This window comes from Lacerta agilis, chromosome 12 (assembly GCF_009819535.1).
Source record: "Lacerta agilis isolate rLacAgi1 chromosome 12, rLacAgi1.pri, whole genome shotgun sequence".
Taxonomy (NCBI): Eukaryota; Metazoa; Chordata; class Lepidosauria; order Squamata; family Lacertidae; genus Lacerta; species Lacerta agilis.
This window is the reverse complement of record NC_046323.1, coordinates 17,946,880-17,974,438: the sequence shown is the minus strand read 5'-3', so window position 1 is coordinate 17,974,438 and position 27,559 is coordinate 17,946,880. Positions and strand designations below refer to the sequence as shown.

General features: G+C 41.6%; 1 protein-coding gene across 11 annotated transcripts in view; it reads right to left on the bottom strand.

The window, feature by feature from the left end:
* ZNF385D (zinc finger protein 385D) overlaps positions 1 to 27,559 on the bottom strand; it is a 403,634-nt gene that overhangs the window by 8,797 nt on the left and 367,278 nt on the right. For 10 of the 11 annotated variants that reach the window (XM_033166281.1, XM_033166276.1, XM_033166284.1 and 7 more), the window contains one exon: positions 2,816 to 3,064. In XM_033166281.1, coding sequence (XP_033022172.1) covers positions 2,816 to 3,064 — 249 coding nt within the window. The remainder of the gene's footprint in view (positions 1 to 2,815; positions 3,065 to 27,559) is intronic. The other variant, XM_033166277.1, reaches the window with a different exon arrangement.

Genomic DNA, 27,559 nt, shown 5'->3' with positions numbered 1-27,559 from the left:
TGGAGGTACTACTGTAACTGACATTCTCTCAAAGCGACCTTTCAGAGGAAAGTTTGGCTGTTGGTTGGAATACATTCTAGAAAACCTTTGCCTTCAGGGCTTAGGCCCAGGCTTTCAAAGGACCATACTCTGCCATATGAGCTTGCCCAGGCTCCGAGATCTTCATGTGATGCCCTTCTCTGAAAGGGGCCCATTGAAATGAATGGAAACTAAACAGCAGTGCCTTTTGTCCTTTTCTAAGATCCTTTTGTTTCAATGGGTCTTTCGCAGGGAAATTTTCTAGTGGAGAGCCAGTGTGGTGTAGTGGTTAAGAGCGGTGGACTCGTAATCTGGGGAACCGGGTTCGCGTGTCCGCTCCTCCACATGCAGCTGCTGGGTGACCTTGGGCTAGTCACGCTTCTTTGAAGTCTCTCAGCCCCACTCACCTCACAGAGTGTTTGTTGTGGGGGAGGAAGGGAAAAGAGAATGTTAGCCGCTTTGAGACTCCTTTGGGTAGTGATAAAGCGGGATATCAAATTCAAACTCTTCTCCTTCTTCTCAGCTCTGTCTGTATTGTTTCATGGTACTATTCTCTCAACAGTGGGGAGTCCAGGGTAGCTTTACATGGTCTGTTTCCATTTTTATGTGCTTGTCTTTTTATATACAAATGTGTTATTGAACAAGTATTATGAGAGTTATGAAGGAAAGCACAGAGAATCAGCACAGAGCCCAAAGCAACTAGAGTACTCTGAAATCCCCAAAGACTCTTTCTGTCAGCTGAAAGCCTCTTGACATCTCTTCTGTTTTCAAGCTGCTCTCTTTTCCAGGTATCTTGGTCTGCATTTCACAAAGTGAGCAAACCTATTTCAGTCTCTGTCTTGCCTGCCAGTAGGAGCAAGCTGACCATACAAATGGCAAGGGTGATCTGCTTGCCCTTTTAGTAATTAAGCCATGGCAGAACCGAAGGGACACTTCAAATTACAGTGCAATGTGCCTCATATTACCATTAATGGGAAGGAAGGTAAACCTGCAGCAGTTCCAGTACCAGAAATATTGAAAAAACAAAAATAGGAAAGCAAACTACATGAGATTCCAGTTTAAGAAATGTGGTTCCATGAAACAGAATAAAAAAAAAATGCAATAATGGCATTCCCATAGCTGCCAAAATAGCAGTGTTAACACTAGCATTATAAAATATCCAGCTAAATGGTGCAAGGTCCTATGAAGGCAAGCACCATTGGTTCTGTATTTGACCTATAATGAACTTGTAACAATATACATGATTTCACCTATGATATGAACTATGATAATGACAGACATAGGTAGGTATACAAATATATATGAATGAATGAAATATTTGAGTAAGGCAAATGTTAGAAATGATACAATACTATTAGTTATTATATACACATGCACGTACAAACATTTCTTTTTATTACTAAACCATTTTGGACCTATGGCAATCAGAAAATTTTGGAAATAAAAGTTCCCCTTGAAAATAGAACCAAAATCCAAGCTGCTGGGGCACATTGACATGCATAGAGCACTTATCCTTATTTTAAAAATGCTAATTAAATACATGCTCCTTGCTGTACGAGTGTTCATGGTGCAATAACCATGACCAATGAGAGAGGCAGATTGGATACGGAATGTTTTAATAACTAATCAAACTAATTCCACAAACCCATTATAAATTTAGGAGAGAAGCAGAGCAATATTGGGTGACATCCAGGTTTAGTAATACTTTGAGGAGACACAATAAAATCCATTGATTTCAGGGAATCTTCTCTGAGTATGAGTTACGGTATGTGGCTGGCATCAATTCGCTTTAAATGCCTGGACTAAGCAAAATAGTTTTACAGAATAAAGACAGATATGTCATAGAGTAAAAGTTGTTGAAATCAATTATGGTTATTTTTTGTTTTACTGTAAATGAATTTTAATATTTAAAATGTAAGATTTTTTGTCTTAAAAAAGAAAACAACACCTTTATAAAGAGTGAGCAGGCCTTTTGGATTGGCTTCACTGATGCATCTGGGTTAGATTAAAGTCTAAGAGTACTAAAGTACATAGAGGGAGGAAATCCTCAACCACGAGAGAAGTTCAGCACTGGAAAAACACACTTTGTTTTTGGAGATTGTGGGATTTTTCTCCTTGAATGTTTAGAATTGAGAGTATTTGCCAATCATGTTTTTGACATAGAGCATCCTGCCCTGACATTATCAAAATCAGGTGGCTTAAAAGTGCTCTGCAAAGGGCATATCAAGAATGATGCTGAAGACTTTTAAGCTGGGGCAATGGGGCATGTCACTTGTGAATGCTCTTAATGTTGAAGAATAAATGGGAAACTGCCATTTTAAAACAAATACGCATATAGCCAATTGAACTCACTGGATTTTATGATGTGGGAAATACGAAAGCCACTTCTGAAAACTACCTAACTCAGAGAGTCCACCCCTACCAGATTGTGCATTTCCTTTTATGTGCAGCAATGCCAATTAATGTTCTGTTTGGGACTGGGGACAAAAGGAAGTATGCAAAGTAGGGCGAGACAGAGAGCATAAGCAGTCACGCCCTTCCAGAACATAACATTTGGAACGGTTAAAAACGTAAGAAATTTAAGGAAGCGGATCGCTTGCATGAAGTGCAATCGCCCCTTTTCTCTTTTATGGAAGACTTTCTCCATGTCATTTTTATTCTTCAATACTTAATGAATTCCATGTAATTGCTGGCTTTCCACCACCCCCCCACCCCCCACCCCCCACAGCCCTGCAAGCAATCTAATCTATTCGGGGAAGATAATGGCAGGGCTCTTTAGCCAGGAAAGAAATCTCACCACTGTTGTGCGCCTCCAGTTGTGAGGCGGAGTTGACAGCAACCTTGCATAGTGAACAGTAGAGCAGCCGCTTAGCCTTTTCTTCCTCTGTCTCTCCCGAAGAGCATGTGATGGTGTTGCTGCTGCTGCTAGCGGCTACTGTGGGGAGTTTTTCAACTTTGGAGGTGATTTCCGTTGTCATTACACTGCTCTTCCGGATTTCGACCGTTGTGGTGGTTGATATTGCTGGTGCCTCTGTTGTGTTGCCCGCTTTAAAGATAAGGAGAGGGAGAAGATATAAGCAACAAAATACATCTCATGCAGTGTGGAACTTGTAAGCTACAACGAGAAAGTGACTGACAGAACGTTTTTCCATGTAAAGGGTTTCCCGGCAGGCGCAACATAATGTCAACTTTGCAGTGAAGATTTACGGCATATACAACATGTTCACAACACATTCCTGCATTATGTTTATGAATCTGAAGGGGGTGGGAAGAACCACCTTTCCCCAAGCATGCAGAATTGCAAGGTACCACCTCCTGAATCAATTAATTGTGAGAAATGGGGTGGGGGCGAGAGGGAATGCTGTTTCCGTATCTTTGTGACTTCAGGACCAAAGCAAAAAGAAATAAATTAACAAATAAAGACATATGGTGACTATTTCACTTCACACTGTTTATAACCCAAATGGATACGAGTTCGGTGAAATACATTTAAAAATAGGAGTTTTGAAGACAGCGTTGTACAATAATCATTAAATTTTGTAATTAAGTTTCCAAATACTGTGAAGTATTGCCTGCTTTTTTTCTTTTTCTTTTTAGCTGATAGCAATGAATAATTAGTTCCAAATCTGACTTTCTCTCAGGACCTCAAATTAGCAAACAGGTTGGCATGCAGTATGGGAGCCAGGAACACTGTTCCAAGTCTAAACAGCAGAAAACAGTGATCATGAAACAGGAAGGCAACTGATCTTATGTTGCTGAAAGCACGTGCCAGAGAATGTTACTTTAAAAAGTAGTATTTATATAAATTTGTTGATAGACAAATGATAGCATCCAATTCCTCTTTACTTGTGGAGTGTGGTATACCAAAGTAAATTGTAGCTGAGTAGTGTGGCCTCCTAGCTGCTTGGCCAATATGTTTCTGCACCCTCAAGTAAGGGGGAGGGGGAAGGAAGTATGATTTGATATGATATTTGTATTCTGGTTTTCTCAACAAAAATGTTGAGCTCAAAGTGGCTCAACAATAATATTAAAAATTAACAAACTGTAATCGTATCAAAATGAAACAGCATATGAATAAGGCAAAAGAATAAACAAATTCATCAAATAATTGGTTAGTGGGCAGCATTCAGCCACAAACTTTGCAAGCCTTGTCTATTCAACTCACTGATACTTTTCATAGAATAAAAAACAATTCCATGCCCTCCAACATCTTGAGTCCCCAAACCAGATTGTGTTTCTTCCTGCCTGTGCTCCTGCATGAGTTGCGTGAGATCATGGAGCCAAAAATATGTGCTTTTCGGAGCTGTGCTAGCATGATGCCCTAAAACGCACATATTGGGGTGCTGTGCAAAAGCATGCCCCCCAAATGTGTTTGGGGGTGCTTTTTGGTGGCAAGATCTCAGTGCAAAATCATGCAAGATTGTGACACCCAAAATGGCCACCGTGCTCTCGTGTGAGAAAATGGGGTGTTCCTTTTTTTTCTGGGACACTTGCGGGGTATGTAGTTCTGTATGAAGTATGTCATTTACCCAGAATGCAAGCAAAGAGCACCTAATACCAGGCTTCTAGAGGACATCTGAAGGCAGCACTGTTTAGGGAAGCTTTTAATGTTTGATGAATTATTGTATTTTAATATTTTGTTGGAAGCTGCCCAGAGTGGCTGGGGAACCCCAGCCAGATGGGCAGGGTATAAATAAATTATTATTATTATTATTATTATTATTATTATTATTATTATTATTATTATTATTTCTATTATTATTATTTAGAAGTTTACTGAACAAAATACATACAAAAGGGTTTTAAGCCAAACATTCTTTTGCAATATGCTGACATTCAGTATAACTTTTTTTTTTTAATAAGAATTTATTGACCTTTTTCTTATAACAACATATACCCACACCCACACCTACAATTAAACAAATACAAAACAAATACATTGATAAAACAAATACAAACAGTGTCAAGTTTTCTTGTTGCATCTTTTCTTTAAAAAGAAAGTTTCTATTTCCTTATCTTGACCATTGACTTCCCCTGCCCTTTCTCCTTCGAGTTCATATCCTTAATCTATTTTATAACCATTTCTCCTGAAATTCAAATTCAATTATATAGTTACACACAATTATATATTCAACATTTAACTAACAATGCATCATCGTAATAATATCTCATCATAATTCTTCTTCCATTGAAATCTTCACCAATCATTTATATCATATCTATCTCTTCTATCCTTTAAACTGCTGCTAATAACATAGTAACTCAAAATATCTCCTTTCATATTCAAACAAAAAATAAAACAGAAAGATTGTTGACCGTATTCACCCTCCGATTTCAAAATTCCATGACAGGCTACTTCAAATTTTACTTAGTGTTTCACCCCACACCCCCTCTGTCCATTATTCTTCTCCTGGTGGCATCAACACTGAATTTCCCTGTGGCTTCCCTCTCCAAGCGTCCACAGATCCAGGCGCAGTCCAAAACTCTCCTTGCCACGAGCTCCAGGATGTCCATCTCGTCGTCTCTCAGCTTCTCCGGTTCTTTGTAGCATTCCTTTTCTTCTTGTAAAAACCATAATTCTCTGTCCCTGGCCCCCGAGCTCACACCTCGGGGACTGGATATAACAAATCTTACCGTCGCCTTGGGACTGCCACCCCCAAAAGGCGAGTTTCTTCTCCGAAGTAGCTCACTCATTTCTCTCCATCTTCCCAGACACCCTCTCAGCTCTTTGGCAAGACTTTCTTCCAAAGTGTTAAAAGTTTTAAAAGCCTCCTCTGTGGGCAATTGGTTCTCTTTCAGACCCCCACACAAGACTTTGACTTTCCTGTACAGCAGTTCCACCTTCAAAGCAGTGAGCCTCTGTTCGTCCGTTAGTCCAGAGTTCAGTACCAGTTCAAGGACGAAGCCCAGCATACTGGTAGAGGGGGAGGAAGTGGGTATCAAATTTCTACTCCTGCCTCTCTGTTCATCGCCATTTTCCTAAACTGGAGCGCAGATACCGCAACTTTAAATGGAGATATTTTCCACTAATTTACTTCCCAAGAAAAAAGTTTGCCAATCTCATGTATCAATTTTAAGCACATTGTAGCAGTCCTGTAGCAGCAGTTGCTCAAATTGGTTAGCTTCTTTAACTCGAAGGGAAGAAGGCAGGCTGCCTTTCTCCTTCCCCCCGGATCGTTCCAAAAGCTCGATTTCTGGTCAAATTAGTTACTCACGACCACCGGGTTCCTTTGGCTCCATTCTTCAAAGGTAGAACTAAGACGCTCACCGCGGGCTTTGTCGCCGCATTTGCATCCCGGTTGGGGCATATCCCCGTAAGCCCGGCTCCGTTGTCCCTTCACCCCCACTCCCCCTTTACAGGGGGGGCAAGGGAAGGGTTCGGAGCCTCCGTGGGCGCAGCCGGGGAGCCCAGGGTGCGGGACGCTCTTCCCGCACCCCAACCGGAGCCCCGCTTTGCGGTTGCGGGGCTCCTAACCCCCGGGATGGATCGGGCGCCTCGCAGCCGAAGCAGCCCCGACCACCCGCTATGGCGTCGCCAGCCGGAAGTGACATTCAGTATAACTTTTGACACAAGGGAAAAAAATATCCAGGAGCACGTGTATGTGTACATAAAATATTTACATGTGGGAATCTATTACGACAATCCCCCACCCCATCTGAGGAGTGGCTTCCTATTCCACAGATTTATGTTCACTGTATTTCAGAATTCCCCACTATATAGCTTGGTGTGAAAAGATGCTGAATCACGATAATGTTCCTGAAATATGCGTGTGTGTACATATCTTCACATCAATATGTGTAAACAAATTGTACCAGTGCAAATTTTTGTCCTGTCTGGAGTAAAAAGTAGCTATTTAAATATGAGAAGCACAAAATACTATGTATAATAGACTACTTTTGGGTTAAAGAGAGCTCACCGCCCTGCCCTATGGATCAGCTTAAGGTCCAGTGGCTTAAGTGGTAAGTTGCACCTCTATAGCACACCAGAGTATCACGGAAAACCTAAACTCCATCCCTCATCCCAAGTTGTAACCTAGACATGAAGTACACAATAAGTTTTTGCCTCGCTGGTACCAAAGTGGCGCATCCTTCTGTGTCCTAGATGACCCTAGATGCTGCTTCAGAACAGGGCAAACAATTGAACACACTATGATTGGATCACTTGGGGGTTGTTGTTTTTTCAGCAGCAAGAGCAGAGATGGGGCAAGAGTCAGATCAAGAGATAGTGGTGCTTTAATCTGATCCTGCTGTGCCATCTCCCTGATCTTTATTTATCTGTTGATATTATTTTATTTAAAATCAAAATGTCCATGGCTTTCAAGCAAAGACAAAAAAAAACAACCTACTACAGTGAAACAGATCAAACGTTACAGATGCAAACAGAGCCAGAAGAGAAATGACAAAGCACAAAAAGGTTGCTCTAAAATAAATGGGAAGTCTGGGCAAGTAAAGAAGACTTAGACTGCCACTGAAAATTAATCAAAGCAGGTGATGCAGTAGTAGCCAGCATGGTAGGGTGGAGCTGTCCTCCCAACAGTGGCACTGCTGCAGGTTACATGGACAAGGCAGGGGTGGGGCAGGGGGGTGGCCTAGTTGGAGATGTGCGGGCACACTTGCAGGAGCACAGGATTTGCTCCACGGGTGCACCTACACAGACCCACGCTGCTCTGCCCTGCCCTGCCCTGCCCTGCCTCAGCTCTATCCAGGTAAGTTGTGATAACGCTGGTGTGGGGGGGGGGTCTGTGTCTCTGCCCTGCTGCAATCTCCTGTGGGAGAAAAATAGCTTTGGGGAATGATTTAGATTGGGAGAATGGTGCACTGGAACATAGGGAGCTGTCTTATACAGTGGTACTTTGGTTTGCATAGGTTTTGGATTACAAACACGTCAAACCCAGAAGTGTGTGTCCCAGTTTTCAACCTTTTTGGGGGGATTACAACCCCCCCTTTTTGATTACAAACACTTTTTTTTTTTTTTTGAGGCCCCATTGGCAAAAGCGCGCCTTGGGTTACAACCTGTTTAGGTTTGCAAACAGACCTCCAGAACGGATTATGGTTGTAAATCAAGGTACCACTGTACTGAGTCATAACATTTGTCCGCCTAGCTCAGTACAGTGGTACCTCAGGTTAAGAACTTAATTTGTTCTGGAGGTCCGTTCTTAACCTGAAACTGTTCTTAACCTGAGGTACCACTTTAGCTAATGGGGCCTCCCACTGCCGCTGCACTGCCGCTGCGTGATTTCTGTTCTCATCCTGAAGCAAAGTTCTTAACCTGAAGTACTATTTCTCGGTTAGTGGAGTCTATAACCTGAAGCGTCTGTAACCCGAGGTACCACTGTACTGACTATTCGTACCTGCAGTGGATTTCTGGGATATCGGAGAGGGAGCAATCTCAGCCCTGCCTGGAGATGCCCAGGGATTGAAGGCAGGCTTGCTAAGAGTAGAGATGGGCAAAAACCAGCCACCCCTAATTCAAAACTTTGACAACTGAAACAGCATCTGAAGGGCTTTAGGAGCAGCGGCCTTGCAATTCTTAAAGAACGAAAAGCTTATTGCCACTTCCCCTTCTTTTCTTGAAAATCTCCCCCCACTTTGAAACATCTTCCCTGCCTTTTTATCATCTGAAGCAATGCAGCAGTAGCAAAGGGGGATGATCAAGTTGCCACCGCTATTATTCCTCCAAGCGAATCACTGTGAAGGAAGAATTGTAGCCACCAGAGCCCCGCTGCTGCCACCACACTATGGAAGCTGTCAGCAAGCCAGTGGCTTTAAAAACAGTTTATAAAAGGGTTACACAAGAAAGGGGGGGGAATGGAAGAAGGCAAGAAGCACTTCCCATGCTAGAAGTGTAATCTCCCTCCTTTCCCCCTGAATCACTTGGCTTTCTCCTTTAATCATTCTGCCTTTTCTCTTCCATTTTCCTTCTGGGGTTCAGCCAAAATACGCCTCCCCAATCTGTCTGAAACCCTGAAGTGAAACAAATGAGGACCAACTCTTATTCTGAAACAGTTTGAGTTTGTGGAATGAGCTCCTGTGGGAGAAGAATGAAGAGAACCATAATATTTAGGAGTTTTATACTTAGGTTGAACAAGGCTCTCTCCCCCCCCCCCAAATATGCTGCAGGTAACTTCCTACCACTGGTAGCACAGAACCAATTCCTCCATTTCAACTGGCAGGAATATATTCTGTTTCTCTTTCCTTCATTCTGTGATTTTCCTTTTGGAATTTTTAGACCTACGGTTTCAACATGATTAAAGTGTAAGTCATCTCTCCATGCAGGGAGACAATCAGCTCTAACAACCCTAGAGGTGAGACAAAAATTGCCTCTATAGGCGGGAGATATAATCATGCAGTATAATTAGAGTAGTCAGTCATGTTCTCTGGGGAAAAGGTGTGAAGCATAGTAAAAGGAGAAAGAATAGAGCGTTTATTCCTTGAAAACCCCTCCTGCCCTTTTCCATCCCAGTGTCGCTTGATCAATTCATTTGGTTAATGTAATTTGACACTTAAAACCACCTGTCGTATCATGCACGTGCATTTCAAAAAGGGGAGCACTGAAATAACATTTTCTGGTCTCAACAGCAAATACAAAATCTTTGTCTTTTGACAGAAAGCAGGATTTTTTTTTAAAGAAGATGTTAAACTATCGCAAGCCCTATTATCAAATGCCGTGCCATGTCAAGCAAAAGCCTTGGTACCATGCAAAGGCCTTAGCAATTATATGATTTCAAAAAAACCACCCCTATTTGTCGAAGCATCTGTTATATGAATATGTTCTTCGTCCAAGTTCAGTGCATCTTCAGTTGTGTAGCTTGGCCAGATCGTTTAAGAGGATTTGATTAGCCTACCAGTTAAGTCAATTACATTGCAGTCTTAATACATATCCTGCCCTGAATGCAGGGGGGCAGCACTGAAAACCAAATGGTACTCAAATCCCGAGTCAGTTTCACTCTGAGGATCTGAAGAACGGTGTCAGCATTTGTTGCTATAGTCATCCCAGCCCTTGAAGACATAATGCAGTGACTCAGAGATCTGGAAGGAAGTCGGAAATGCATCCAGTACACACGTGAAATGAATTATTTTGGTGATGTGGGCAAGCTGCATCATGCTATTTTCATACTAATGACCTGCAGTAATTATTCATTCTTGCAAGTGTCACCACTCTGCTTTGGCACTGCCAGGACCACTAATATTGCATGGAACAGGGTGTCAGCATCCAATAAAGAGGGATGATTAGAATGCACAACAGTTCTCTTTCTGATCCTAATATAAACAGAGCTCTTAGGAAGTCTATAAAGGAGTAAACCTTGAATGAAGTGGCAAACATAAATCCAAAAGTTTATTTTCTTACTAAAACAGTACCAGAATGTACATAAATAGTATCTTATACCCCCTCCCGTTAAAGTGCAAGACTAAAGGAGGAACATCTAAGTGAATTATTTAAAGGAGCTAAGCAGATAAGATTAATTTTGTGTCCCAAATATACCTTTCTGAATTGTTGTTATGCTATGAACATAAATCCTCTCTGTAGTTTTTTTGCAAGTAGAATCTTGCCTTATATAAATTAGTTCTGATCTAGGGGGAAAAAAACCCAGAAGATGCTGTGCAGTGTTACAATGAACATTTAAGTCTTTTCCCATTTAATTTGGAAAGGGGGACCGAAGCTCCTCTTATCAGGGCCTAACAAAAACAAAGAGGAGAGGCTTACATAACGCATATACTGTAATGGTTTTGGGTTTCCCCTATGGTGAAGGACCCAGCTGTGCCCAGGTGGGCAGAAAGCTACTGCTTGCAGTTTTTCCACAAGTACCAGCAGGTGGAAACCCTGCTCATCAGAGCATGTGATGTAAAGGTAGATCGGCTGCTCCACCCCGACCCAACTTAGAATTTCTCCATTACTTTACTAGTTCAAATGTACTACATCAAATGGATTGCCTTGCAGAAACAGAAAAAAACCCACTTTTTATAGAGGAAACACCTGGAATCGTTAGATATAAACACTGCAATATTAACCACTTGTCTGTACCTTTGAAGAATACTGTTACACACACACCCTATCTGCACAACTGTGTGAGATCCCAGGGGTTCCAGGCACTTACCCAGGCTCTGTGTTTCCTTTTGGGGGGAAATGAGCCACAGCAGAGGCTGTGGTGCCATTCTGATATGGGGTTTATTTGTGCATACGTACAACCTGAGCCTACAATGCAGGAGTGCACAGCATGCATACTCCAAGAGGCTCTGGCTTTTCCCATAGGTGCCCCAACATCATTGCTCTCTGACTCTCCCCCCCCCATCCTGCTGCTTCCTAACTGCGCTCCCAAAAGCTCTCCCCTGAAACACTGTCACTGTCTTTTAAACAAAATTCTCAGTTGAGGGAGGGAGGAAGTCAGTCCACTCATTTGCAAATGAGATTCACCTTTGATTCTTTGTGTTGCCTAAATGGCTCATCCCCAGGCTAACACCTCAAAAGAAAATCTGACATAATTGGCTCTTAACATTTGTTGATTTCCTATGATTTAGGCATGTCTAATACAGTTTAGGAAGTTTGCCTAACGCAATTAGCTTTTCACACATACTGATTCCAGAGGATTAAAAGTGGTTAACACACAGCTCAAGAACACACATGGTTCTAGCTATCACCTACACAGGAGACTAGCCTATCTTAATTAGCTTCTGACACCCCAAGCCTTAATTAAATTCTGGCACCTACAAACCCATAACAGTATTCAAAATCTGCATATTGTGAAGAGCACAGTGTCTTGTCCTACAAAGGAGGAAGGGAGCTTTTACAATACATATTACACTGGCAGTCCAAATTCTGCAGGACTTTCTTAACAGCATTCGCGTATCAATTCAAACTTATGATATACAAAGCTCTCTATAAACCGTGCCTCACAAAGTGCATGTAACACTGATTGTTACACAAACAGATTGCTATGCAAACCCACAGTGCATAGCATAATACGAATTCATGAACTGAATTTGCCACAATTTGCCACTTATGTAGAATGCAGATGCAACGCAACAACACTTTCTACAATCTAATAAAAGTTTAAACAAACTCTTAATCACAAACATGAAGTCTTAATCACAAACATGAAGTCATACCAAGAACAAACTTAGTTGGTCTCTAAGGTGCTACTGGAAGGAATTTTTTATTTTTTATTTTGTTTTGACTATGGCAGACCAACACGGCTACCTACCTGTAAATGAAGTTTGTAGTATTTTAACTACATACTGAAGACATCTCCAGTGATACTCAATGCATATGAAGATCAGCTTGGATCTGGAGCTCCCGAGAGTGCAACTCTGCTCATGATACAGACCTGCTGGTGGAAGGTGATGGAGACAATTTCTACCTATTTCTCATTCCGCCTGCTGCACCCTTGCTCTTGAAAATCTGCTCTCAAAGGTTGGGGGGGGGTCCTCTCAAACAATGTGGGCGTTCACATAAGGGACTGCAGGGGACACTGGTGAAACATACAGAACCACAGAACTATAGTTGGAAGTAACCAGGTGGATCATCCAGTTAAAACTCCGGCAATGCAGGCATCTTTCACTCAACATGGGGGTTGAACCCACAGCCCTGAGATTAAGAGTCTCATGCTCTACCAGCTGAGCTATCCTTCACCCCCCCTACCCTTATTCCAATTGCTATCCATTTTGGCAGGTGGCAGAAGTCCTTTGGTTTGTGAAAAGGCAACTCAAGATACAACCCATGGCATGAGTGGGAAGATAATGTGGGCTGAGTATGCCATTAGCATTTTTTCCTCCTTGCTGCATGCAAGAAAGGAGGTGAATCCTAGAAATGCAGGACATTAACACTAAAAGTATCACATGAAACAACTCTTGTTGCAAAAAGAAATAGGACAGACCTCCTTATTTTAACCCATTTGGAGGAAAGCAAGGAGAAAAGGACACCTAGCAGCATAATAGAAAGTGCAGGCAGGGAGACAGAAATCCACCCAGGCCAGGAAATTCAGCACCTTGTGCTCTCCAGCGAAACCTGATTTGACTATGTCTTGAAGTGACTTGTTTTTATTAATTAGTAGTACACAGCTTTGTAATGGAATCTGTATTCTGTCTCAGCCATGAGTCCCTCCAGTTCAATGCACAGTTTATCAATCCTGAAAGAAATTAACTGCAGGAATGGGATGCGTCTGTGCTGAAGTTAATTGAACGAAACTGGCAGGAGCAACAGTTGGAGGTGAAGAGCTGGTGGGGGGGGGAGCAAGGTGAGGAAGGATGAAGCAATTTTTATGAATTTGGGGAACTTTTCTGATAAACGTTGTTTAAAGGAAGATGACTGCAAATGAGTGAGGAGAGGGGAGGAGAACCAATTTATTCTGGATCTATTTTAAGTAACCTTGGTTTTGACTAGATTTGGAAGCTGTCCTTTCAAGCCTATAATATAGATTTCTCCTCAGTGAGGCAGAAATAGAAACTGCTTTCAGAAACTATGAATGAAAGGCTCATTCTGCTCAAGGAGCTTTAGGGGAAAGTGTTGCTGGCGCAAGCTGCTGCTCTTGCCATTTAATTAATGAGACTTGTGTGGTGAGGAAGAGGGGGGAAATCAATTTTAAAAACCAGGACAAAGGACAATGATTTGAACGTTAAAAAGTAGAGCTTACAATCAAGAGCAGAGAGGATCATACTCATTTTCGTCCCAGCTGCGCTATTAAAGAAACACATTTTCGATTTGGACTCTGGCTTCAAGGTTAAACACAAGGTTAAGTGCTCGGTTGAGATTCGATAGCAGTATTGTTATTTGGGAGGCTGCAGTGCAAGATTAACCATGTAAAATGTTGGTTTTAAGAGTAGGAACATAAACTCCAAATGGTGTTTTTAATCATACACTAGCGTTACTGTCATAGATTTCTAGGATGCACATCCTTTCTTGCAAGCAACAAGAGGCGGGGGTACCATTGCATTCAACTCAATGTTAAACCACTTTTCAGTCTCACTTTCTACTCATTTTCTTTATTTGTACCTCACCACTCACAATTCTCACAACACCAGTGAAAACCTACTTTGTTGCTTTTTCCTTTGGGTGTTGTTGGAAACACATACAATAAGCTTGATTTTCAAAACAGATGTTGACGTGTGAGCTTTTCTAATTCAATTTATGCATATTTAGTCGGAAATAACTCACACTGTGTTCAATGGGCAACTGTGCATAGGATTGCAGTCCCCATCAATCAAAATCACTAGTGTGTTGTTTTTTTAGAGACCTGTCTTATGGACAGGCAGTTACAAATGGGCAAGTGTTACATAAACCTGCCTATAGCACTTGAGTGACCATTTTATGTCATGCATTTATTAAAAGGGAAGTTATATCATTTTCCTGTGTTGATTTATGAAGACTGATGAGATGTCATAGCAAGAACATCCAAACAGGAGCAAGGCAACCAGAGTAACTGAGTGCCTGCATTCAGAGGAATTAGTATCTTAGTATTCTAAGACGTAGTCTTGGACCATAAATTTAATGGAATAGCCAACCATTGCAAGATTTTCAGGGAGAGAAGTTGGGTTTTATATTTATTTCTGCTGCTACAAGTCAGATAGTCCAAAGTTGGTTTTTATCAGAAAAATGAAAAGTGATTGATGGAATTTAATTTCAAGAAAGGTGCCTTTTTAACACTTTCAAAGGGAAAGATCCAACTCCCTCGTTGTAGGCACACTTAACGTGTTGTGACCAGGCTGTCAAGCTGGCTATTCATTATGCGCTAAAAGAAGGCTGTAATGTTTGATCATAAGTCATAACAAAAAGTGTCTCTGGGGGGTATTGGATGTAAAGAGTCCTAACTGAAACTAAGCTGTCAGCCACTAAATCCTGCCATTTCCCCCATTCTTATTGCTTGGTGGCTGATTAATAGTTCTTCAGCTCTGAGACTCAAATACCAGTTCTTATTACCCATTTACTGATCTTCTGCTTTGAGTTTTGTTCTTGTTGACATTAAAATACCTTGTCAAAAGCTTTGCTCTTAAAAAGTCATAACCGAACTCATACCACTATTTTGCCCAGGTTAGGGGTGCCAACTTGAATAAAATATTTGGGGGACGGGGACGGGCGGGGAGGTCACACATCTGCTGGCCCAGAGGCACTTCTGAGTTCCTCTCACATGGAGAAATCCACTGTGTCAGGGGGCTTGGCACCTGCACCATTTTTAAGTAAGGTTAATACTGAATCAAATAAGTGATCTACCTATTTCTGCTATGCTACAGTCAATTGGATCAAAGTTTCAACAGCAAACCATTGCGCTGGTTATACCTGGACAGTTTTCTTTGTATCTGGGAAGTTTCAAAATAGAAAATTAGTGCTGTAGGTTTGTTTAAAAGCAGCATGTCATGGATACTATCTCAGATGGAGTCAGCAAAAACATTGACAGTGCCTTGCTCAATTTACCCATTAAAGCTATACAATCTATGACCTCTTTCATGCTCCCCTAATAATTTCCATTCCTCTTGCAGTCAACACATCGTTAAGAAAACAGAGTAGACTGATAACAATTAACCTGCTAGTTACTCCTTGAATTTAACTGAACACAAATGTTTACTATTACCCTAGTAGCATATGTTTAGTCCATTTCTTTTGTATTATTTTATGATGGATCACTTTACATTTGCTAAACAAGCTGACCTAAACCACCTTGAGATATATCTATCTATGGCATAGAGTACAATGCTTAAAGCACACCGGTGGCAGAAATGCTAAAAAAGCTTCCCTTCCTGACTTTAGAAATATTTTCTTCATCTGTTCCAGAAGGGGTTATGATTTCTGGAAGGACTTATTAAAAAGTAGTTCCTAAGCAAAGAGCTTCTTATAAATTCCTCAGCCTTTATGTCATGGGTAGGCATACTAAGGCCCGGGGGCTGGATCCGGCCCAATCGCCTTCTAAATCTGGCCAGTGGATGGTCCAGGAATCAGTGTGTTTTTACATGAGTAGAATGTATGCTTTTATTTAAAATGCATCTCTGGGTTATTTGTGGCGCCTGTCTGGTGTTTTTACATGAGCAGAATGTGTGGTTTTAATTAAAATGCATCTCTGGATTAATTGTGGGACATAGGAATTCATTCATTAATTTTTTTCAAAATATAGTCCGGCCCCCCACAAGGTCTGAGGGACAGTGGACTGGCCCCCTGCTGAAAAAGGTTGCTGACCCCTGCTTTACGTGAATGAAGGTTGATTTCCAAGATCAGCTTCTAATCACCATGCATTGCATCGTGCACTACGGTTTCACAATGGTTGATTATATTTGTTTTCCAAACCTTTAGAACTCATTTTGCAGAAGCAAATGCACTGATGTAAGTTGTTTGGCATGTGAATTTCAGAGATGGCAGAATCATGTTTGAAGTTTAATCAAAGTTACACTAACTGATCAATGGCTCTCTCAAGAATCCACAGATTCCCCCCCCCCCATTGTATGAATGGACTGGAAGACATCAGTATTTGCCATCAGTTCCCATACTGTCAGTCTGAGGTTCGGGCACCTATTTCAAAAACAGGTAGAAGAGCAGAATTTAAAGGACAGACATGAAAACATGAGAGTAACCATATATACACCCAGGGTGAAGTGTGGTTTGTAATGCAAAAAGTATTTTTAAATCACCAAACGTGTAGGGTAAGTTGCAAGTAGTATTGAACATGGTCATTTCCTTTGCACATGTGACTCTAATGATAAACAGTACTTCTATGCTGTAGAAACTAGTATATTTTTTGGTTCCGTTGCTACAAATAATTCCAGAAGTAGCTCACCAACTTTATTCATTAGTTGGGGGGCAAGAAGCTTGAGAATAGGTTCCATTAAGGATAACAATCCATCCTTAAAGAAATCAGCCCCGAGTGCTCACTGGAAGGACAAATCCTGAAGTTGAGGCTCCAGTACTTTGGCCACCTCATGAGAAGAGAAGACTCCCTAGAAAAAACCCTGATGTTGGGAAAGATGGAGGGCACAAGGAGAAGGGGACGACAGAGGATGAGATGGTTGGACAGTGTCCTTGAAGCTACTAACATGAGTTTGGCCAAACTGTGGGAGGCAGTGAAAGATAGGGGTGCCTGGCGGGCTCTGGTCCATGGGGTCACAAAGAGTTGGACACAACAGAACAACTGAACAACAACAAAGGATAACAAGTGAAAGAGCTGCTACTGGATATTACAGAATACTCAATGACACAAGATTTTAAAATGCAATTGCAAGAGATTATGTTTACATCAACAAAAACAAAATCAGATATCTAAAAATGATTTTTTTTTCTTCCTTTCTTTCTTTCTTAAAAAAAAACCTCAATTAAAGACTGCATAATTGAAATGATTACATTTTTAATTTCAAATCTAATACCCATAGGGCATTGTCTACTCAAGTTGAGCACTGTCATTTCAGTTTCAATGGATGTCAGTGTGAAAGTTGAAGATGTACTTAAACCTCTCCCCATTGTAATTAATTGAGTTTTAAAGTGCCTAACTTTGGCTGGATTGTGTCCATACAGTAAGGTTTTTAATTTGCTGAAATGACTTGCTATCTGAGGACATTCATAGTTCATGAATCTTGAGTTTGTTGGGTTTCTGCTTTCTGATGCTGAATGTATAGCCAATTGTCCTTTGAAATTCTCTTCCTTCTTTTTTATATGACATTTCCAGTATCTTGCAGGCTGTCACTTCATAACCAATACTTTTGATTTAGAATGGCTTATGTAACTAGTATCAGCAGCTGCTGTTAAATCACCTATCAAATTCACACAGCTTTCACTCCACTTAACCTATGGGTCAAACTCGCATTCCACCCGTGTTCTGTTAATGTTGCTTAGACAAAGATACTGCTGGGACAATGGTGTAGCCGAGAATTCACACATAGTACAACCTTTAGTAGCAATAGTCTTGTTTGCCATGCAGTACAGAGAAAAATGAATTCAAAAAGTATGTTGATGTCTTTGAGTTCTATAAGCTACTGATTTGTGAGCAAAGGATACTGTATTTCATTTTTAATTTACCAACTAAAAATTACCATTCCAATCTCTCTCTCTCTCTCTCTCTCTCTCACACACACACACACACACACACACACACACAAAGTGAACACATACAATGATTCAATGAAAGCAAATTAATAGTCCTCCCTTTGCTATATGTATACAGTGTATCAACACTGCACCAAGGATTCTCATCCAAAATAATAAGTGCAGTCAGCCACAACAATTTCCTGACAAACTGTTATGAAAACCTATTAAATTTATGAGAAAAACACAAACACATGCAATATTCATGGAAGGCTGATGCGTCATGCAATTGCAGCGAAACTAGGCACAAGGCTCCACACCACATTCAGAGCAATGACAGAATTGTCTCTTAAACTCTGTGTTTGCACTTTTAATGATATAAGAGGTGCTTCATACTTGGATCCAGTGTTCTCAAGATTATTGCTGGTGTTTGATCTGCCCAGCCTTAATATTCCTATCTCCCAAGAGAAGACCAACCTGTATTGATTTAAGAAATATTCTGAACGGCTGGAAAGGCAAGGACATAAATACTACGAAGAGTTTAAATAGAGTTCATTAAAAAGAAACACCTTTAAGAAACTGTTTCTGTTTTGAAATAATAAGTATAGTTACTGCTTAAAGCAGTGGGGGAGGGGATTCCCCAAAGAAAAAGGAAAAGCATAAAAATTGTCAAGCAGAATCTATGGTCTGGATGTGTGCTAACTCACAACCCACACTTTGTCCCCAGCAGCACTGTACTTTTAAAGTTGTGTCATACCACTTTAAACAGGCATGGCTTCCCCCAAAGAACCCTGGGAAATGTAGTTTGTTAAAGGTGCTGACAGTTGCTAGGTGATCCTTTTCCCCCTCACAGAGCTACAGTTTTCAGAGTGGCTTAACAATTAATCCCTCTGAGAATTGTAGCTCTGTGAGGAGACTAGGATTATCCTAACAACTTTTAGTTCCCTTAGCAAACTACACTTCCCAGGGTTAGCTGTTAAATCACACTAACTAGTAGTACTTGAGAAATCAGAGTTTCTTTTCTTCAGAGCAATTAAAATATTTCATTTATATAGCAAATTGCTTTCAAATAATATATTTTGTTCAACTGATCAGCACTGTATTGGGGTTGGCATTACAAAGGGATGACAGTGTTATGACTCACATCTGTAATTATACAATATACTGGTGCATGATTCAACATAAGCAAAGTATGAACAGGGTTTTTGAGCTCTATCAGTTGCAGAATTATCTCCTTGGTGATTGATTTACAAAACAATCTCCCTTGTGATATCACCAAAAACCCACCATTCCCCTTTAAAATATTTGAGAGCGCTTCTCATTCCTAGTTGGTATATTAATTTCAGATTCTTCTTCATTATTAATAGTGTAAAACTGCATTTCTACAAAAGTCATTTTGAATTTTATTAAGAAAAGTGGTATATAAATGTATTTAGGCTGCAATATTCAAAAGCCACTGACAGAACATTTCAAAATCCGAGAACACTGTAAGTAACTTCAAAGGGAGACTGTGACACCATTGCAATGGATCAAGAGGTTCAGTGCTCTCATTTGTGGACTGAACAAAGACAAAGGCTTTTTAGCACATTGTATACATTAATTGGCTTACCAATGCCAGAATGGATGCTTATGCTTTCCTGGGTGGGCGCCTGTTGAGGCCTCTCGTGCTCGGTCGCCATCCCTGGTCAGTCAGAGCAGAGCAGAGCACACATGTCTGGGCAGCCATTAGGGAAATTCCCCCGGCCGCCTGGACATCTGGTTCAAGTTCCTGTCTGATGCAGCATCTTAAATGGGCCAATCAGTGGCCTCCCTAGTGGGTGTAACTTGCAGTCTGGGAGGGCATTGGCTGCACGCCTGCCCTTATGGCCGACAAGGCATAAAAGCTAGCAACGCTGTCCGGCCTCAGCGCAGTCATCAAAAGCAGTTTCATGTCACTACCTGTACTTTTCGGTATTTTCATTTCCCCCTGACATGGCACTGTTTATAATTCCACTCCGCTTCTCTGCCCCCCCCAAAACATTTTCCAATATACTGGTGAATCACAATAACGCTTCGTGAATCTGTTGAAGATGCCTACAGTCCACAAAACCTTATGCCATAATACATTTGTTAGTTTTCAAAATGCAATAAGACTCTTTGCTGATTTTGCCAGCCCTCTGCAAATTATTGTACATTCACAATTACTCAAGGCCAATTAACAGTGGCAGAGTACAGTGGACGCTCAGGTTGCGAACATGATCCGTGTGCGGGAGGCACGTTCGCAACCCGCAGCGTTCACAACCCACTGTGCCGTGTCTGCACATGCGTGGGTTGCGACTTAGTGCTTCTGCGCATGCGCGAGTGCCGAAACCTGGAAGTAACCCGTTCCAGTACTTCCGGGTTCGGCGTGGTGCGCAACCTGAAATCACGCAACCCAAAGCATCTGTAACCCGAGGTATGACTGTACTATGCCTGGAGAGCAATTCATGTGAAGTTGTTCAACCTCCAGATTCTTGGATTTTCAACACTCGCCCACAAACCATTCCATAAAAGGGTGTGCAATGGTGTGAGACAGGTTGTGGCACAAAAACAACTTGACACAGTAGTTTGGCACTAGACTGACTTAAAGGGATGGCAGGGTAATTGCTTGGCTGTGTGAACAGGGGCTAAAAGCAGAAAATAATCGCCACTTCAGCCATAAATACGGAGTGAAAGAAACCAAATCCATCCTTTACCAACTTGGGGCTGTGAGGATTGTATGTGGTTAAATGGCGTCAACGAGGAATTTATCCATTTTCAGCAATCATGACCGGGTCCCCCGAGCATCAGACAAGTGCACATTCATGTACTGTGTGTGCTTTACTTTCAAAGCAGAACAATTAAAGGACAAAACAGAAACATCCGTTAATGAGGACACATTGATTCACACATTATTCAAGGAGCATGAAACAATAGCTAACAAAACTGAGTTAATGGATTGCAGGGCTTTCATTAAACAAACTGTACATGTTAAGTGGCGAATGTTTTAAGCTGTAAGTGGAGAAGATGCTCCCGTCTTCCATTTTGCCCTTAATGGATCCCAGATGTCAGCTCTGCCCTTCAGCTTCCTAATGAGCCACAGCTGTGAGTTCCTCTTTTCAAAGCCAGCCTCTAAGACAATTCTCATACTGAGACTTCCTCTTTATGAGGTCATCTGGAAGGGAGATGGAACATGACCCCATGCGTAGTTTCAAAAATCTGAAACTGATGGAAAAGTCAATCAAATAACCTAATTTGACCTTTTGCCAAACGGCAGCCCAACTGAAATAATTACCAATACTCAGCTCAGTAATTCACAGCTGACTAGTACACAACTTCCAGGAGGCTTTCGAGCTTTGATGCAATGATGGCAAGCGATTAGGCCAGGGTAGTTTTGGAACTGCAGTTTGGGTCGTTTGTGTGGGATGCCACATCTATTTTTAGTACCACGCAGCAGCAAAAAACAAATGCGGGCCCAGCACTGGATGTTATGAAACCAACTGCCAACTAAAGATGGATCAGGCCCAAACCGTTCAAATGCTTTCACGGAAGAAATGTGGCCTGAAAACCACTCTGAAAGGGAGCACACAGGTCAAGAGGCAGAGCACAGCATATAAATGCATGCTTTGTTCAGGGGCTTGTTTCTGCACACATTTGACCTGACTAAAAGGGGATTTCTCTCCTCTCCATTTAGGGCAGTTGTCTCAATAAAAGTGAAGTAGGTTGCCAATCACCCAACATTAAAACTAAAGAATCTAGGACAGTAAACAGGACAGTGCAGCCCAAAGCTAAGCGCTTTTACATCCCATTGTTTTCCTTGGTAAAGTTAAAAAAGGTAAAGGTAAAGGACCCCTGACAGTTAAGTGCTTTACTGGCTGAGGGAGCCGACGCTTGTCCACAGACAGTTTATCCAGGTCATGTGGCCAGCATGACTAAGCCACTGCTGGCGAAACCAGAGCAGTGCACGGAAACACTGTTTACCTTCCCGCCGGAGTGGTACCTATTTATCTACTTGCACTTTGATGTGCTTTCGAACTGCTAGGTTGGCAGGAGCAGGGACCGAGCAATGGGAGCTCACCCCGCCACAGGGATTTGAACCGCCAACCTTCCGATCGGCAAGGCCTATGCTCTGTGGTTTAGACCACAGCGCCACCCGTGTCCCTGGTAAAGTTAAATGCGGGCTTAAATTATCCCATTAAAATAATGAAAGGGGCAGCCTAGTCCTAGGGATGTTTAGTCAGAGATGCAGCTCACTTAAATCAACAGTGCTTCCTTATTAATTTTTTAAAAAAAATCTATGCCATAGGTGTTTATTCTATATTGTTTTTAAACCAATATTTTGTTGTCCCTGGAAAATAGGGACACTTGGAGGGTCTGTGTTCTAGAAACTGGAATGCAGCATTCCTGTACTTCAAATCGCCCAGTAGTATACACATAAAGCCTCACTGTCCTTTATGTGTATTTTGGTGTGTCTGTGTCAGGGGTCGCCAAACTAAGGCCCACAGGCTGGATACGACCCGAGTGAGCCAATTATCTGGCCCCTGACGACCCCCACTGCCCACCGCCCACTTTTACTGGTGCGGCGCGGCTGCCCATCTCCAGGTCGGCGTGGCACTGGAAATAGCTTGTGCACATGCGCAAGCATCATTTCCAGGTCTGCGGAGACCCATGCGCATGCGCACAAGCTATTTCCCGTGCCGCACCGACCCAGAAGTGCACCGGAAATGACGCGCATGCGCACAAGCTATTTCCGGTGCCGCGCTGCACCAGAAGTGCACCAGAAAAAGCGAGTGTATGCGCGTATGGGCGCGCGCTCCCCCACCCTCCAGCCTGCCGCGTGATCAGCGCTGGAGGAACCAGCCCGAGGCTGGGTAAGTTTGCCGACCCCTGGTCTATGTATTAACTGAACCCTTTTAACCCACCCACTCCCTTTGCCCTTAAGATAGCTCAAAGACATTAATTTTAATTTTAATTTTTTGCTATTCAGCTCTTGGAACTTTTTCATCCTTCTTAAAGTCCTTTCAACAAACCCACATTATACATGTTCCAGATTAGAAGCAGCTGTACAAACAGTGTAGCAAGTACAGAGAGCTTTAATAAAGTGATTTCCCTCCAACTTGTACACTACCTTTCTCTACATCAGTCCAATTCTCAATCATGTAATTCTGCCTCTTTAGCTTTGTTTTCATTATTACTTGGCTACCCCCCCTACCCCACACCTAGTGCATTTGCTCCGACTGTTGTCACGGGCACATCATTTCTAATTTCGGTTTGTAACTTGCAGAACTTTCCAGCTTCTGTGGAGGATTATGCTATGTGCCTCTACTGTACTTTTACATTAGGGTCCTTGAGGGATTTCCAACTGACCAGCAACAGTGAAAATTTATCTAGCCAGGTCTCAGTAATCAATGCAATATCAAGGGTCTTATTATGAATTCAAATTATAAATAGCTGGTGCTTATTTCATCGTTAGAGGGCAACCTGTGACAGGCAGGAACATCTCATGCCTCAATTTCCAACTATTCTATAACCGATGAGGAATGAAACCAGGTGATTTCATCCGAGTTCAACATTATCTATTTTTTTGCATAAATATATTACTACACCCTATGTCACCATAGGGTGACAAATGCATGCAATTCTTTCTTGGTTGCTCATTCTTGTAAAGGTAAAACAGAAATGCACCCATGGAAAGGCAACATTAGTGTTTAAGTGACCATTTTAAAACATGGATTTATTTTCTCTGTTCTAACATGGGGCTATATTTATAGGCACAAATAACCATAATAACTTACTACACACACACACACACACACACACACACACACACTTACTTTGTGGTGATATCTTATTCATTTGTTTTTGTTTAGCTATAAAGTTCCTATAAATTCTTGTGACAGCATACAACTGGCAACCAATTTTTTAAAAAAACCAACCCAAACACAATTAAAACCCAGTGGAATGAGCTAAAATCAGTGCCAAAGTGTTCTGAAGTAGTTTGTGTCCAATGTACAGTAGGCATGACACAGATGAGCTTCCATGGGGAGGTAATTCAACAGATGCCAGAACCATACCAAAATACGGATCTCTCTAGTCATCACTTGTGTAACCTCAGATGGCAAGGTGGGAAGATAAACATCTCCGTGAAGAAGATAGGATTTGGGCAGGATTTTGATGTTAAAAAGGGTGCTCCCTCAAACAGCCAGGTCCAAAATCATTTAGAGTTTTGCAAGTCATAACCAGCACTCCAAACTGCACTCAGAAATGGACTGGCAGTCGGCATAGCTGTTTACATACCAGTGAATATATTCTCTATAACAAGTTTTAGTTAGAAGCCTAGCTACAGTTTCAAAGGATTTGAAAAGGCATCTTCATGCTCAGTGCATTATGCGGTGTGTGGATAACCGCCTCCAGATTATCTCTGTCCAGGAGTGAGAGGACAATGACTTTGTTTTTCAAGCACTTCACAAAAATGGTCACAGCAAGCAATTGAGGATTCCTTTATATTAGGGGTGGGGGACTTCAGACCTGGGGGCCCCATGTGGCCCTCAGGGTTCTTTTCAGGCCATGCCCCCTCCCTGGGCAACACCCTTGTGCTGAATCCAGCTCAAGTGTTTTTGCCTGGCTAGAGCATTTCCTTCAACTGTGATAGTTGCTCTTGCTTGCCTGAAGGGAGGTGTACTAATGAATACATGGATGTAGAGAAACCTCTGGTTTCTGTGTGACTGGCGGCCTACTCCACAACGATGAGAGTCTAATCTGTTGCCCTGCCTACCTTTGCCTTTCAAACTGCCTGCCACTGGAAGGTGCACATAAGGGAATGTGGTCCTGAGGCTGCAAAGGGTTCCCCAACCCTGCTTTACATCATCATGGGAGGCCCAACTGGAATATGCCCTACTCCACTTGGGATAGCTCCATTGGACCACATGAAATGATTTCAGTGGTAGCAGAAATGATGATGATGATTGATATATTGTACTAAAATTGTCCATCGTAGCAGGAAAAGCACAATATAACTTTTGTCTCTTTTTATGTGTATAATTCACTCCAACAGCTGGAGGAATATGGAACTGCTTGATTTTGACGGTTGTCACCTCTACCTTAAATCAGTTTTAGAAACTGGGACCTAAAGCAACCATATTGTAATGCATTAGCTGGGAAAAAAATATTTGCATCTGGAGAAGGTTCACCATTTGTTACCACACCAGAGTTATGACCGCAATGTGGTTACTGTGTGAAAAGATGGAGTTTCAGTGAAGAGGTGAATCCTATCTCAGAAACCCAGATGTTCAGAATTTGTTTCTGGGAACTCGGTGATGAAGGGTGTGCACTCAGATGCAAGCAAAGGCTTCCCAACTAATGCATAATATGGTTAATTTAAGCTCCCAACTTTTAACTAAAGCAGATTTCAGTGTAAGATAGAGCTGAGCTGCCACTAAAATTAAGCACTACAGTCCTGAAACGTTAACATGAGGAACGTGATTAATATGCACTGTGGGCAGTGCACTTGGTACACTTAACTACCATGAGTTAAACCACTCAGTGAAATATAATAGAACAGAAGTGGCCTCCCTCTCGCATCCATCCTTACTAATGATTTAATTTATACTTGAGAGGGTTTAGTGAAGGGAGGGGGAGAAGGGAGCGTGCAAAGACGACAGGCCTGGGCAAACTGTTCCTTGATTTAAATTTAGTGGCGATGACATCAGCAAGCTAATGGGTTTAATTGTTACATCTGATGAAAATTTTGGTATTTAAGCAACTATTGTGAAATGTTTCAGCAGAGCTCATTTTAGTAACTTCATCCCAACAGCCGGGGACTATTTTTAGTGCTCTCTCTTGATTAAACAAACATTTAAATACAAATGGCAATGACGAATGCAAGAGCCATTTCGCACAAGCTTTTAGGCAGAAAAAGAACATACTTGTTACAGGAAAGTGTCCAACAGTTCACAGAACTGCAGAAAATTGGTGGTGCAATGAAATTATGTCACATCCACTCAGTCCCTTCCAGCAGCAAATAATCACTCCCTACAGCATTATCAGAAAACCCCAAGAAACAATATTTTGCTGTCTTAAGGTATGATTGCTGTGAGGCAATCGTCTGCTCTAAATCAGCAACATATGCAATATCAATAAAATAAGGGGCCATTTATGAAAAGGTTTAACTTTTATTTGCCATCTGGCCACCGCTTTCTAATAGGTTTACGGGTGGATGGCTATAGGTTTTAATTTGTATTTTTAACTAATAAAAATAAATAACTCTGAAGTCTTAAAATCCCTTGGTTTGGTTTATTTTGATTAAGTGCACACATTAAAATATGATAGTGCTGCCAGCAGTGAGCAGAAGTGGGCATCTGGAAGCCAGATTCAGTGCTGTGAGTTAAGAAAAAAAGAGAGAAAAGGAATAGATATGCAGGCTGTTGAGAGGAGAGAGTAAAGGCTGCATAAAACGGCAAGCCAAGAAGCAATGAAATTAAAAGACTGGGCACTGGGGCCACTTGGTATGTTGCTATTTTGTTAGGGGAATAAAACTATTTGTGGGAAATACACAAGTCCTGAGAATCCAGATTATATGAAGTTCCTCCTTTACAGTTTTGGACATGGCAGTAACTGACTTGAATACCCCATATCAAACACATCCTGAATGCTGTGTTGACTGCACGTGTAGCTAATAGGAGAAGCGTGTTTGATCCATCAACAAGATTTTATGTAAGGTGCCCACAATGCTGGAACAACCAACATTAGCATTTTCCCCTTTGAAATGTGGCAAAAGGTTGTACTGCAATGACAAAATAGACAGCCCCATGCTTGATTCTGTCTGGGGCCACTTCTATTGAGGTGGAACAGCTTTGCCCTGGTACTTCGGAAGCAGAACACAATAAGGATGAAAAGCTGCTTTACTAAAAAGTAAATAGGAAAGGAAACAAGTTAGGGTAGTGGTTCTCAAAAAGTGTGGTGTGACACCATGGCGTGGCAGGAGAGGACGGAAAGTGTGGTGGGCAGATTCAAGTACAACAAAAAAGCATTTAAACAATTCAGTATAGTATAGTATCAATGTATATATAGAGTGCAAAATATGGACAAATGTCATTTAAAAATGAGAGCAAGAACATCAAGTGATACTGAAGACAATCCTAGTTGTGTTTTCCAATGCATTTCTCATCAATAAAGAAAATTAGTGTGGCATGAGCAATTTTTTATTCTGAAAGTGTGACCCAGAGAAAAATGCTTGAGAACCAATGAATTGGGGGATCATGGTCAACATGGCATATTTCCTGCTAATTGATGGTATTTGAATGGACTTTGCTCCACAGTCTCTCTTTTGTTGTTATAAGACTGGAGAGAAGGGCTTTAAACAAAGAAATGCCCCTTGTACTCTGCATTGCTGAAAGCCCTTCTTTTTTTGCACAGGCTGGTATTTCATGTTTAGGGTTCCTAGTATGCACTACTCTAGTTGTGCGTATTTTTTCTGAATTTGTTCTTTAAACTTTGCTTGTGTGTTCAGTTTCTGAACAGAAAAGCAACTCATAGGTGGGTTGGGTTTTTTTA